Raw genomic sequence first — 15,452 nt, 5'->3', positions numbered from 1 at the left:
CATTAACTATGACGTTTCTCCTATTATTGGGTTTGAAATGAAAACGATGAAATACCACCACTTGTTTAAACCAACAATGACGCTCGCAAAAATTATTGTGATAAGTTTAAACATGTCATGAGGCATGCAACGTAGGTATATACATTCATGCATATAAAATTGATGTCTCATTTTGTGAAAATACAGATTTAGTCAAACATAAACCACCTCATCTCACGGTGAAAATAATTGAGGAAATATTGTTGTCGTAACTATGAACATTTTAATAATGTTTCAATTCACTCAGTGCTGTACATAGAGCAATTTGGTCATTTGGCGTGACATTGATAACTAGTTCTAGCTAGAATTATAATTTGCTCGGAACTATGCACCTGTATCATCTGGCAATAAATTTGATATCATCCACAAACACATATTCATAGTGGTTGTCGCCCGGGCTGTGTAAAAAGTGAAGGAAAATGCGGGCTTAAAATATCGATCTCCATTAAAGATCTTTTTTTAGTCGTACAAAAAACGAGCATCCGAGTACGCGCCGCTCGGAAGAACGGTCGATTCTCCTCGATCTGCTATAAAATTAAACATTTATTCGCAATCTCCAGCACATAACAAGTGCCGGTTGGCCCAACGATTTGGCACTATTTCCCGCCGCCAAGCAAGAACACACCTCCATTGGATGTTTTTGTTGGTGGAGCGATGCGATTAACGCCTCATACTAAAAGCTCGGCGTATCCGTAAGAATTTTTACTCAGGCGTACTACATCGGCGGAGGCAGTTGCATTAGTCAAACTTTTTTCACTTCTATTTCTATTCGTTCCTTGTAAATGCCGGTGAGAGTGGTAGCGCAAGCTTACGGATCTTTCAGTACTGAATTACGCGCCAAACGAATCGATCGATTTTGGATTATTGCATTGTTGGTTCGGCTAACCAATATTTGGGTTGCGCGCTACTCCTAAGAAAGGAACGATGATCTTTATGGACAGTCTCAACAGTTTCTATGTGCAACTGAAATCATAATATGTAAAAGAAATGTGAGATCTGTGGCAGAAGTGAAGTTAGAAAAAATGCTAGAGATAACGGTGTAACCAACGATATGAATTAATAATACCAGTGAGGATGTGCAGATACGCAGTGAAACCATTTGTCAGTGTCATATTTTTTATCAGCTTGAGAGTAAACGCACGAGAATTCAATTTTGGACCATGCAACTTCCAATATCTGGAGCCATGTAATCCGGATACAATTCAGTTCTACCTATTTACCAGTGATAGTCCAGGGGAAGCACCGATTCTGTTGAACAACATCGATCCGATAGTACCAGCCCACATCAATCTCACCTACGGAAGCAAAATGATTGTACATGGCTACGGTGGAAACATTGATTTCAATGCAACAAGGATGATTCGTAACGGTTCGTTAATCGGAAATCGCAGGGGCGGCCCAAATTTCACGAGTGTTATCCTTCCAGCCTATCTGAAGCAACCTCGCACCAACGTCCTCGTGGTAGATTGGGGGAAACTCTCGAAATTACCCTGCTATCCCACGGCGGCTTTCAACACGAAGCAAGCCGGCGAGTGTACCGCGACGTTCCTGATAGGCCTTAAAGCAAATTACCCGGAGTTCGATTGCCGGGAACTACACGCCATAGGATTCAGTCTGGGGGCCCACGTTCTCAGCTTTACTAGCAACGCGCTGGAGAAATCCATTGGAACAAAATTCAGGCGGATTACAGGTTCTGTATATACACATAAGTTTAAAGTTCTTCTAGATCTAAAAAATGTAACCGGTGCCAGCATTTATGAACGCATGCCGTATATGCGTACATTCTCTTTCGTACACTCCTTCTGCTCTTCTGCACAACGTGTACCCAGTTTCTGGTACTTGCGCTGTACTTAATTTCACAAACTGGTCAATGAAAATCGAAATGCGTAAATTCGAATCTATTTTTATCTTCTTGGTGCAGGGCGTCTCACCATTGAAATAATTGATTGTGACAAACAAAATTTTGCTTAATTCTCCAATGCCTATGAGCAAACTTAATAAACCTTACTTAATGTTGCACGCGTTTGCCAGAATTTCATTCAAGCATGACTGATTTGGTTAATTTTGCTAGCAAACCAATATGTACTACCGCTACACTGCCATTACTAACAACCTACCAGAGAATGTAAACACAAATTTCTTCATGATGCGTCCTGATTTGAGTGTTTACCGTCTTTGCAATTTGACCATGGGAAACCTTGAGCCGTTTTGCTATATCCATTAGATCGCTGCCACCCATTACAGCAAATCAAGCGTTTTATGGCTACTACAAATCACATGACGCTAATGTAAGATCAAATTACTACGCTATAAACAATGTTCGCAACTGTTGCATTTACAAACATTGGGATGGTATACTGTATATGAATTTTATTTAATTTTTCCCTTCGGCATATCAAGATAGGGTATGTTAATTTTTTCCATGCACTTGAAGTGTTCTTAATTTCCGCGCTTCAAATGATTGACGGGCGATGATTAATCGATGGTCGCAATTTAATATTCTCGCACTCGTAAGCTGTTCATTGAAATCGCGTGTACCATCGCACATCCTCCTATATCAAATGACTATGAAACAGTACATGATCTCGCAATGATGTTTCATTGTCAAATCTGAAAGAATATTTGTTCATACATTGTTGATAAACTAGGAAAATAAGAAGTTGGTTATATGTTTTTTTATTAAAACACTTTAAAATATTAAAACTTATAAAAGTCTTTGACAGTAAACGTTGGTTGGGAAAAAAATATGATAGGAGGTTGTGTTTGGAACACGACCCAATATCTGACACACGAATATAAAATTATATTATTCAATCTGCTTGTAAATCACTTCGGGTATTTTTTTAGGAGGGATCGATTTTTTAAAATCACTCTTTAGCAGAAAGTATTAGTGGTGTGGAATGAGTCGTGGTTCTGTAGAACCAACTGAAGATGTTTGAGTCATAGTTCATTCTTTCCCTCACAAGAACAATACGATGAGAACGATATGATGAACAAGCATCGTATGCTTTATTTTTTCCTTTGATGTTATAGTAATAACGGTAACGATTCCAGTTGACGTACTCATGATCGATTATATATTTGTACCCACGACTTACAGAGACAAGGCTAGCTACTCCGGATCAGTCATTTTTTAGTGACGTCATCTGAGTCGTTGAAGTAAACAATGTGTTCTTATTTTTTATTTTTCGTGCTTTGTAAGTTTGTGCGTTGATAATATAGTTGATTATATTTAACACCATGAATAATTTGAGAAAACATTTCTCGCGTAACTTTTGAAAAGGTCCTATGTAACAAATGTAAACAAATCGAGTTAATGGATGCACGCTATTAGTTTTTAATCATTGAATGTATTACAAAAACAATCGTTCACGTATCTATTTTCTTCATCTTTTTGTCGCCGATACAAAAAATATCCAATGTACAGATTCGAATTTTAAGCACCCGGCTGTTACTTCGGACGCCACTTTCCTCCGACGGCCGAAACGTCCGAAGTAACAAAGCATTCAAAACAACTCGCAGTCGTACTTCGGTCGTTTTGGAATTTGTTTCTTACAGGTGTTGTTATCGGTTTCAGTGCAATTCAACGAGTGAAAACAATAATAATCAGTCTTTAGAACGAAATGCTGATATTTGGATTGTTGTTTATTAGTTAGTTTCAAATTCTTATAGTGCAACGTAACATGTCCAATGTGCAAACGCGGGCAGTCAAAACGTCCAATGTAACATTTTTCGCTCCGAGGCTTCAACCTTAATCTCAAATCACGGAACAACAGTTACGATTGGTCTTACGGAGTTATTCTTGACAGCTAGTGGTGAAAACAGTGATAAAGACCGATAGCTTTTAAAACAATTCGCGAAATAATGTTCGGGTCTTCAACTTCGTTTTTCTCGAGTTGGCGAAAATGTTACATTGGACCTTTTCAAAAGTTACGCGAGATTTATCCACAAAGAACATAATTCTCGGTTTTTCGGAAAGCGAAAGAATCTCTTTTTTGGCCCGATAATGTCATTTTCATAATTTATACACCCACTCACAGCGCATTGAACCATTTTCGATTTTTCATTTCAGGAACATTTACGCGTAAGTCGGAAAACAAAATACAACTGGCGACTGTTTACACTGATAATTCGGATGACGTCATCAAAAAAAATATTTACTCGCTAAAGAACTAGCCTTGTCTCTGTAAGCCGTGATTTGTACCATCCTACCATTATTTCACCCTTCTAATAAACAATTCAATCTACATTTAGCAATGTAGGAAAACTAATAATGTGTGCGTGTGTCAGAATACACAAGGGCTCTCCACCAACACTATACGGCATGGAAATTTCGTATACAGATATCGACACCGTATCGTTGTCACCGCGGATACATTTCATTTATTTTCCACCGTGAAGTGTATTCGAGAATCAGGCCCATTGTATCATTCAATGCAAAGACTGGTAAATAACGGATGGCAACTAAAATTTAGGATTTTTTTCGGGGCCCATATGCTCAACATCAAACAAGCTCAGAGAAAAATGAGAGTGTATATGTATTAGCTTTTTCTTTCTTCCTTCTGCTAGTATTTTTAGTTTTGTTTATGCTATACCGTCGGAACAAGAAGTCTCGTCTGTCTTTTTGTACAGTATTTTTTTGAGAAAGAAATTCCAAAATTTTAATTGCCACCCGTTAGAAATCGAAAATTCTGGTTTTACCCTCAGACCGTGTGATCGAGTTGCCATCGGGCGGAACTTAAATTACAATATATCCTCTCTCCACAGTGTCAGTAGAGGGACATGCTTTTGAATTCCGGGTGTGCGATGAGGATGCGCATGCTTGGCAGTGGTATATTTAGATTGTCTTCAATACAGCAATTAACTATTGCAGTTTGAACTTTTCGATAATTGATACGCGAATCATTAAAATATGTTCGCCGTAAATGGTAAACAAACCAGAACGGAAGGAACTTAAGTTGCAATATTTCCAGTTTCACTGTGTCCATAGAACGAAAGCTGCATTTTATTCGCAATGCACAATGGTCCAGGAGGTGCATTTAAGTGGAAATTAGCATTTAGAGCTCGACAGTTATTCTCTAGATAAAAACTGTCTTCGACAAAGTTGTTACATATGATAGAGCGCCCATTTTCATATTATCAAAAATAGGGTGATCAAAATTGTCGATGGAATAAAAAATATAACTTTCTTATCTTTATAGATAGAGGTAAATATAGTTCGACAATGTTGTAGCCCCAGTTATTCGAGACAGAGTAGAGTAAAGTTTTGTTTCTATCACTTGAAATAACCGATATAGCGCCTTTTTGACGTAGGACTACGTCTAACCGGAAGATATAGGGGGTGAAATGGAAATCTAGGCACTGAACAAGTAGGAAAAAATGCAAGATTTGGAACGCTTATAACTCGAGCATTTCTCAATAGATCGCAAAGGTTTTTGCATCAATTGATAGGAAATATATCTACGCATCTATCATAACGAATAACATTTCATTTTTCTTGAGATAAATAATTGAATAATTGTGAAATATCAAGCATTGTCCAAATGCACTATGTGCCCATTTTTTATTGGTCCATTTTGTGCTCCTCAAATCGTACCGACCAAAACGGGCAACCAGAGCAGCAGCGAAATAGAATGAAGCACGATTGGAAAGGAAAAAGAAAAAAATGAACGAAACATTGGTCGCAGTCTCACACATGCGTAATTCTCGAGCCAGCCAGTCAGCTTAAAAATCCCCGCTCCGCTGCCGTAACGATCATTCTTTGTGTGGACACCGACTGGACAACATCGTTGCTGGACGAGCTGGACGGCGAGGGATCGAGTGCCTTTCTCAAGGCAAGAGGGCGGAGGTGGTAGCGCTGGAGTAGAGTAATAGAGTAGAGTAGAGTTTTCAAAGGGCCTTTCTCAAGGCTAGAGACGAATGAACTGCAAAAGTTTAAAGTCTCTATAATACAATACCTTCCTTCCCTTTGTATAGTCCTACGTCACTCCGGTTATGTCCCCGACATTACCCACCCGTCTTTTTTCTAAGTTGCGTTAGGGTCACTGTCTTCGAAAGACTTTCACAGCTTACTACTACAAACATTTTGCGATGCAGAACTTGTCAATATCTTAACTCCACTCAAAGTTATTGATGTTTCTTCCAAAAAAATACGCTCTCTTCATTTGTTTGTCATTCTTTCTGCGAGAATAGAATCCTATTGACAACACGAATAGGTAAGCACACAATTGTGCAGGAAAAATGTATGGTAAAATGGGAATGCTCCATACTTTCGTCGTTTGTTTACCATTTACGGATCAGGGAATCGTAATGTACTCTTATCATAGTAAATCTTACGAAATTCTCAATTCGATCGGTATGCAAATCACCAAAATCTGTTCGATGCAAAAATAGTTATCAACGTTAACTTCATTTCATGAAATCGTGACCTGTTTTTTAATTTGGCACCCTTACTGAAAGCCGCAATCCTACATCAAATAATACCCTAAGCGATATAAATGAACTTGAACCACAACTAAGCATATACAATCGGTGACAAAAGTTTGTTCTTCACTCAAGTGCAATTTGCAGCATCTTCTTGCTCATGATCATTTGTTGTGTCGGATCTGTTTAATTAGTTTTAGCTTCTATTTTGTTTCTATGTTTATCTGAACAAGGTGTGATGAAATTATTGAAAAACTTAGTTCTGAAGGGAGATATTTGAAGCATTTGGTTTCAAAACCAAGTTTCATGCTTTTAGTTTGGTTTGGGTTTAAAACAAACTTACAGCAAAATTTGGTAAAAATATAAAATTTGGATTCTGGTTTAAAAATCAATCCTTGCTATTTATTTTTGAAGATTATTTCATGTAAATGTTGGTCACGGCTAGGATTGGGTGATTTTTAGATGAAGATCGATCTTGACGGATCGATTTTCTAAACGGTGTAGGGATCGACTCACTGATTAGATCTGTACCAATGAATCAGTCTTGGAAAAATCGAGTACCAATCAAGGGTTGCCACATATATAGAATTTTCTGTATTTTACAGATTTTTCGCCAAATTCATATTCTGAATCTGTATATACAGAATTAGAGATTTTCAGTAAAGATACATAATTTACAGATTTTTTCCAAACTTAATTTTAAACATTCAATTTATTACAATGCATACAAACCGGGGCGGTCCGATAAGTACTTAGCCTCATTGTCTGATGGTGTCAGTATCGCAAGAGAGATTACTTATCTGTAGTACATTCTCGTAAACGGCTACTGCTACTGAATTGCACTACGAACTGCTGCCCCATCCACCGTATTCTCCAGATTTGGACCCGTGCGATTTTTTTTTGTTTCCAAACATGAAAAAGTCACTCGCCGGGCAGAAATTTGAGTCGAATGGTCATCGCCGCCACGGAGGCCTACTTTGCAGACCTCGAGAAAACGTATTTTTCAGATGGATTAAAGAAGTTGGAGCATCGCTGGGTCAAGTGTATCGAGCTAAAAGGAGACTATGTTGAGAAATAAATCGCCACTGTTCCAAAATTTTTGTTTTTTTGTAGGCTAAGTACTTAATGGACTGCCCTCGTAGATACCTTGATTCATAAAAATGCTGAACCAAACGCAATGAGATGGCTTTCGTGGGAGGCAGTTGTTAAACAAAATCTTGAGCGATTTGAAGAGTTTAAGCTATTCTTTTCAATCCAAATTAAGTATGACCATAATCAATCTACCAATGACTCATTTAAACGATCCTACGACTAAACCGATTATGCTGTTCCTAAACTATGTTCTACCGCTCATCAATAACGTCAATTGCACTTTTCGATCAGAAAGTTCTTATTTTTGCGAACTTTATAATGTGATGTGAATTTTATTGGTTGGGTAACTTATGTTAGGAAAGCTACGTGCAACGATTTGCTGATGCTAACCTTGATATGAGAGATTTTGAGAGATTTTCGATGCAGAAGATGGGCGTCGTGCACAAATTACTTAACGCAAAAAATCCGGATTTTGGACCCCCTCTCCCTCTACGTAACGCAATTTCCTATCTCTAATACACAAGAAGTAACGCAACCTCAACCCCCCTCCCTCCACTTATCGCGTTACTTAATTTGTGCACGACGCCATGCTGAAAAAAGATTGTATGTAGCTGATAAGCTGACCGTCAAATCGATTTATCGTGACTTCTATATTGAACTCGTGAAACAGATTCCAAAGCGATTTGATTTCAACGATCCGGATATGAAAACTGCCTCAATAAACCCCTCAAAATTTCGTCAAGCTACCAAACATTAATGACTTGATGCGCCAATTTCCTCAATTCGTTGAAGCAGGTTATAGACAAAGCTTGAATAACAAATTCAGGCTACTCAAAACGAATCTAATGGGGCAAAAATTAAGTGACTCAGATATAACTTGGTCTCAGCTAGTGGATGTCAAAAGGCGTGATGAGAAATTTTTGTATCCATTGCTAAGGTTTGTAAGACACTTTTGATAACATTCATCAGTGTGTGTTGGGCGAATATTTTCGCTTCACAATGCCAACAAAACAAAGTCGGGAAATCGGTTGGCATCCACAATTATAGACTCACCCATGTATAAACATCATACAATTCAGAGGAGAAAACCTTTTTATGATTCAATTTGTTGTATTGAGGCGCTTTAACTGCCTGTAAATAAGAAAAATAAATTCAAACAGAAAATAGAGCTTTATTTTTTTTCCTTAATTTTTCGATACAGATTTTTTTGCTTAATATACAGATACACAGATTTTTTTCAGGAAATTTTACAGAATTAAATGTGGCAACCCTGACCCCAAAAAATTAACCATTTTTTTAAAGCCTAGTCAAACGACCCTCGTAAGATATATGTAAGATATTCACGAAATCGGATTGCCTACAGATCAGAAACAATGTAGGAGCAATAACCGATTCTTGAAGTATATTGTTTTCTTGGATCCTAATTCCAGAGCGATAGGCACCGACTATGACACTGAGATATTCGAGGATTGGGGAACGCCAGACACGGCCATATACTTTTAAGAGATCAAGAGACACAATGGGTCTGATCACGAACATCACTTCCACAAACGTTTTCACTTCACTTATTTTTTTGTGTCTATCATAATTGTCACGTCACAGTGGTCACAGTTGCGTGTAAAAATAAACTCAGTGAAGTGAAAGTGTTCATTCCCGTTTATAAAAGAAATACAGGGTTCATAATTTCGAGCATTTGGAATGGCAGGTTTTCGATCATACCTCGATGATCCGGTCTTTCAATGCCAACTATTGGGGCTCATCCCATGATTCATTTGTTTGGTGCGCTACGCTGGTTCAAAGATAAAAAGGAACTTGGTTGCTCGTTAATAATGTAGTTTTTCAATATATGGGAATGTAATATTTTTTACTCTTTCTATAAATTACTCTAAAGATGACGCTGTATTAATCGACATATGGCATACTCTTTTTCTTAGCTCTGTCTCACTCGTTTGAATGGTGAGAAGCATTTAGTATAAATCAAGGTTAGAACCATTTAGCAAGAACCATTTATATGATATTTTTGAATAATAATACCTTCTATAACTCATTACAAATCCGAATTTACCACCTCAAGTTCTGTATAATCTAAGCTACCCCCATATTGGATTCTGAATTTTAGTCCTTCTATCCTTCCCATTATCGTGTAATTTGATATACGGAACATGAGGTTTGATTTGATTATTTCAACAGAAACTGGTTTGCAGCATCAGTCAGAAACATAATCTTCATGTAAAACATCTAATGAATTTCAAGGAATTTGCCAAAAGCAGAAAGTGATGTGGATTTTCTTTAGACGGATATCAAAATTATGAAAAAATAATTAGAGAAGAATTGAAAAACACTATCTTGTGAATGCTTCGCAATGATAGACTAATTTTTTCCTTGTTTTAAACTTATTATCACTTTTTCAATTCATCTTTGCATGATTTTTTTTCTTTATTGGTGAAATAAATCAAGTTCCAGACAAGATCAACTTAAAGTGAATTTGTTCTTTCATATAATTTTTGGGCATTCAATGTTATGATGGGAATTTACACCATTATGCAAAGAAGAGTGGCTCGATGGGCGTATGTAAGGTATTACATACAACTCAAACTCTTTCATTCAGGGTATGTCTTCAAAACAATGTCGTTGAAAATACATATTGGGTTGCGGAAAAAGAAATGTCGTATATTGTCAGTATATGGCAACACTTAAACATATCTTGTGTTGTACTTGTCGCATCGGGTCATACTATACGGCTATTTAAAGCAGGGGTTAGACATCAATTGAATATAGGCTATCCAAAATCAAAATCAATATGGCGTCATTTGTTTATCAACATATCATTTACGAGGATTGAAATCGAAAAATGCGCTGCTTTATTCTAACTGCATGAGCGATTTTCATATTTCGGTTTCACATGGAGGTGTTCACATTTAACATGGAGTTTAAAGTTAGCCACTATTCAACTATATAACCGGACCGAGTTGTAAACAACAGTAATTGATTGAACCAAAATGTCAGTAAACCGCAGCAATATTGGGTACACTGGCAATATGAGGGATTTGACGTTTTAGTCGTACCCCTGATTTAAAGACGACAATCTGTGCTACAGGTGTCGTTTTGACAGTGTTGTGATTGTCCTTTTCAGTCTCAAGTTATAGCGCATCAAAGATGGAGTCCACCAAGCAAGAAATTCGCCATATTTTACGTTTTCACTACCTGCGAGGTAAAACTGCAACGAAGGCGGCCGAAAAAAATCGAGTAGTTTATGGACCCGATACTGTAACGATAAAGAAGTTGCCTTCTAAATGGCAACAAGTTTGCGAACAAAACGGCGCATATTTAAGTTAAATTGGATAAATTTAAGTATGTTAACTAAAGCGTCAAATTTCGATCAGAAATACGACATTTCTTTATCCCCAACCCAATATTACGCAAAAAGAAAAAAAACAATGGCATTATTCGTATTATCTTCCGGGTCTTGTCCATCAATTGCGTATGTTTGAATTACAAAAATCAGCTTTACAATGTTGGAAGAACTTCACGGTTATTATTTTATACTCAAAATATCAACAAATCAATATTATACATAATCGTTCTTTCTAAAAAGAGATGACGAATTATTGTTTCTCTCACACTATTACAACGTATTTGGGCCAGTGGTCTCAATTTCCATTTTATGCTGTTGCAATCTAGTGTTGAAAATAGAATAGATTCAGATTCAAAATGTTGGCAGAAAAAACTAAATAAATACGAAATTAAATATACTTCATTCCGCGTGACTAGCTTTCACCATCTAAAACGCAAGTGATAAAAATACACAGCAAGGCTTTGACAGTATCGTGGTATGTACTCATAATAATAATGAGTTCATCTAAGTTGTCACAATGGATGAACTCTTCCACATTCTACACACACGGTGGCAGCCGTAATAAGGTTGTATACAATTCACGGCACCGTGAAGTGACGTTCGTGCCCAATGTCTTGCATGATGACATTGTGTCTCTTGAGCTCTCAAAAGCATATGATCGTATCTGGCGATTGCCAATCCTCTAATATCTGAGAGCATGAGGAATCATTCAGGTAAGAATGAAGAAGATCTTCAAGTTCGGTGAGGTAATCGTCGGCACTTCTATAGGATGAGAAACATCTTGATTTTACGTAAAAAGCTTGAATAATCTCCTAACGTAGTGGAAGTGTGAAATTGTTCATGACTGAATGTCAAGCCTGACCGGAGACAAATTACTACCAATATCAGGTTTACAAAATCATAGATGGTCGATATAATTCGTTAAAACCCTATCATCCCTAATTCAAAGCACTGTATATGATCAATTAGAATAAAACATCGGAAACATGCCATTAGCATAGGTACGAGAGGTGTTGCAATTTAATTCCGCGAATCTCAAATAAAATCAAATGAATTCAGCAACAAAACTCTATTATCAACCATTAAATAGTCTCCTCCTATTACAAAATATTGATTCCAACGATATTTCCGTGATTTGAAGCAGCCTTGATAGAACTTCGGTCATAACTTTCTGGACAGTCTCTATGTAGCCACGATGGGATTACTTGAAGTAAAACTTTATTTTTTGGATATCGATATCGAAATATCGTAGTCGTAGTCTAAAAAGTCGTACAAGCCGTAAAAGTGCATTTTTGTGAAAAGAGGTTTCAACAGGAAATTTTCACGGACTATGAGGTTAAAAACTCGCTTCCACGGAAGAAATATATTGAAATCCGCAAACATTTTTGTTGATGGAAAAGTGAATGTTGTATAACTTGATTTTTTTAAAACTTGCTGATTCAAGAAAAGACTAGCGACTGACCATTCTCAACCATGCTAATATCTCTGCATTATGCGGCGGTGCACGCACCGAAGATAGAAACATTCAATGCAATATGAGCCAAGTTCAAGTTTAACAAGACATCATTACATTCATTATGACAACAACTATTAGGAAGCAACAACGTCAATGCACAGAGCGGGTTAAACAAAAACAAAACGCTATTAAAAATCGCTACGATCGTACCATGAGCTCGACTTTCTATGCAGGTCACATGGAAACGTACTTTTTCCACATTTCATTCCGTCACGCAAATTATGCGCATTCTAAAACGATTTTTCGTTGTTGCTGATGGTTGTTGATATATTATTTTTGTATTCACGTAGTACAATACTTTTCGTTCAAAGCAGGACTGGACCCCGCCCTTCCGTTCTTCGCAACCGCCCGTCCCCACTGGAAGCTGGACTTAACAGATGCGGACTTCGTCGATGTGATACACACGAACGCTGGCGTTTACGGGAAGATTGAAACCTGTGGACACGTGGATTTCTACATCAATGGAGGTGGAACACAGCCTATGTGCGACAATGATTCCAGTTAGTATCATGTTCTATAATCGTTACCAACTTATAAAATTGCTTTAGTCCGCTGGGTAATTCTACAAGCTCGGAGTGCGTTTATAGTCGCTCCAAGTGTTAATGACCATTAGCAACATATCCAATAGTAGGATCATTCAAACGTCTATTACTCATTTAACCTTAGCATAAATTTCCGGTTATTTCATTCTATCGCTATCGATGCCCATAATCGAAGTCTTTCACAACACGCCAATCAATATAAATCGATCTTGCTTCGTGCTCCAGGATCAAAGTTGTTAACACCAAATCAATATCTGCGAATTATGTTACATTATTATACCTTGAATGAAATCAATACTTACCAATTTCGTTTTTGCTTCTCTTCCATTTGCAATCGCCGCTAATCTGTAAACTGCACCGCGCGTAGATCAGCCTCTCTGCAGCCACATGATGGCCCCCATTTACTTCGCCGAGTCGATCGCTAGCAAAATTGGCTTCTGGGCAACGAAATGTACCAGCTATTTCGCGTACTTTTTTGGTTTCTGCCGATACCACGCCGAACAGCAGCAATTAACAATCGATGACGATAGCCGGGGCCAGGAAATTGGCTACAGTGAAAACAATGTGTTCGACAGCAATCGAATATTGATGGGGGAGTACTGTTCGAATACGTGAGTAGAATCGTCCGCACGCCGGTTCCAACGGTTTTATTTTGGTTCTGCACATGCATGGCTCCCTAAAGCACCCATCTCAAGCACAACATTCTCCCGTGATCGTGTCAAAATTTCACCTCACAAACCATTTATATGCTGTACAAGATTTCTCAAACGGATTTTGTTTTTCTTTCTCTGTTGCTGCTGCCGACTACCAGCGCCGAAGGAGTATATTTCGTTCCAACCAATAAAAAGCCACCGTACGCCATGGGTTATTGAGAAGATTGAACATCGTTTTACCGAACCGGCGCAATAGCGCGGGTCGCCGTTTCTAAGTGATCTTTTGACAGCATTACGGAAAGTTGAAATGTTTTTGGAACGACCATCGAGATGACCAGTTTGAAGCAGCCAGAAGCTGGAGGTGACATTTCATCGTATACCAAACTTGTCTACTAGGTTTATGTGGAATTTGAAGATTAAATACAAGTATGACCACAATCTGAGTTTAAAATATATTCATACTTGAACTGGACGGTCAAACGAACAAACTATCGTAAAGTTGAAAGAATCTACCACCAGAGTGGAATATGAAAACTAACAGTTACCATTAGTAATTACCAGTTGTTTCAGTTGAATTAGAAAATGAATGTTTTGTTAAGTTATATTTATAAACGCGTAATATTTATTTTATTCATTAAATTTGTTTCAATCATCTGAAAGAAAGCTGCCATAAAAATATAATTATATATTTTTTTCCGAGAATATGATCTGTGGGCATTAAGTTTCAAAAGACTTTTGAAAGATATCTTTGTTCAATACGTTGCTTAAATGTGGAATACACCAGATGTAAGAGAATAAAAATAATATACATCTCTTTCTGAAATGTGCTCTATTTAGACGTCTGTGACTTGTTTTGTGTTTATTTTGATTTGCCATTTCGAATGACGTCTAACGCATACTGACGGTTGCACGGTGCAAAACTCAGTTTGAAAAACAAATCGCATTCAATGTTCATTTTACGAGTACAGTCGATGTAATTGTTTATTAGATATCCGGAATCCGGCCTATTCGTCTAATATTTACTATACGGTCGGATACCGAATCTAAGAAAATATGTTATACTTTCTCATTAACATAAGAGAAATCATAACATACTAGCTTTAAAACATCATCATTATATACATAATTTAAAATTAAATTTTTATACTGACATGTTACAAATGTTATTAAAATTAATATCAACTCATAACAGTACTGGTTTATAAGCAGTAGGGGAAATCAGGGTAAAATCGACACCCTAAAGATTTTACAATATTTCCAAGATTTCCCATGTTTACTTGACTTCGAATCGAGAAAAAATCTCTCTTTAACTCTTCATAAATCATTCTACAACTTTCTGTTGATCATTTATTGAGTATAACTCGAATTTTGATAGAATACAAAAATGTGTGTTTTTGGTTGAAATAAATGGTAGTGCGGGAAATACCGACACCCTATTAGGGTGAAACCGACACCTCATAAATATCATGCAAAACCTTCAATCTCCTTGAATATTTTATCACGCTTATGGGTCGTTTATTTAAGGACAATTCAACATCCCCCACCCCCACCTTTTCATCCCTTTACCTACATCTTGAACCATACACACCTACGTTGCTTTTTGTAGCCTTTTATTGCCTATCCTCTACATGGGATGAGACACACTGAATGGATGACCTCTGATTGTGTTTAATCACATGAAAAAATGTTTTAGTATCTATCATTTTAGAAAAGAAACAAAACAAACTAATTCATGTATTTCCATCGGATAGAGCTATTACATTACAAGTTTAAAAGCAAAGCAAGTTAAGAGCAAAAACGACAACCTGAATCACTCATATCGTAGCAAAGAA

The 15,452-nt window shown here is 37.2% G+C and overlaps 1 protein-coding gene across 1 annotated transcript; it reads left to right on the top strand.

Moving 5' to 3' along the window:
• The first annotated feature begins 514 nt into the window (after positions 1 to 514).
• Positions 515 to 14,230, top strand: LOC129776825 (phospholipase A1-like). Its single transcript, XM_055782699.1, has 5 exons — positions 515 to 1,408; positions 1,466 to 1,729; positions 12,740 to 12,925; positions 13,335 to 13,578; positions 13,779 to 14,230. The coding sequence occupies exons 1-5, from the start codon at positions 1,114 to 1,116 to the stop codon at positions 13,837 to 13,839; spliced, it is 1,050 nt and encodes a 349-aa protein (XP_055638674.1). The 5' UTR covers positions 515 to 1,113; the 3' UTR covers positions 13,840 to 14,230.
• The last annotated feature ends 1,222 nt before the right edge of the window (positions 14,231 to 15,452 follow it).

The sequence above is a fragment of the Toxorhynchites rutilus genome, chromosome 3, assembly GCF_029784135.1.
Source record: "Toxorhynchites rutilus septentrionalis strain SRP chromosome 3, ASM2978413v1, whole genome shotgun sequence".
NCBI classification, from domain to species: domain Eukaryota; kingdom Metazoa; phylum Arthropoda; class Insecta; order Diptera; family Culicidae; genus Toxorhynchites; species Toxorhynchites rutilus.
The sequence above is the reverse complement of the archived record's forward strand: the minus strand, read 5'-3'. Positions and strand labels throughout refer to the sequence as shown.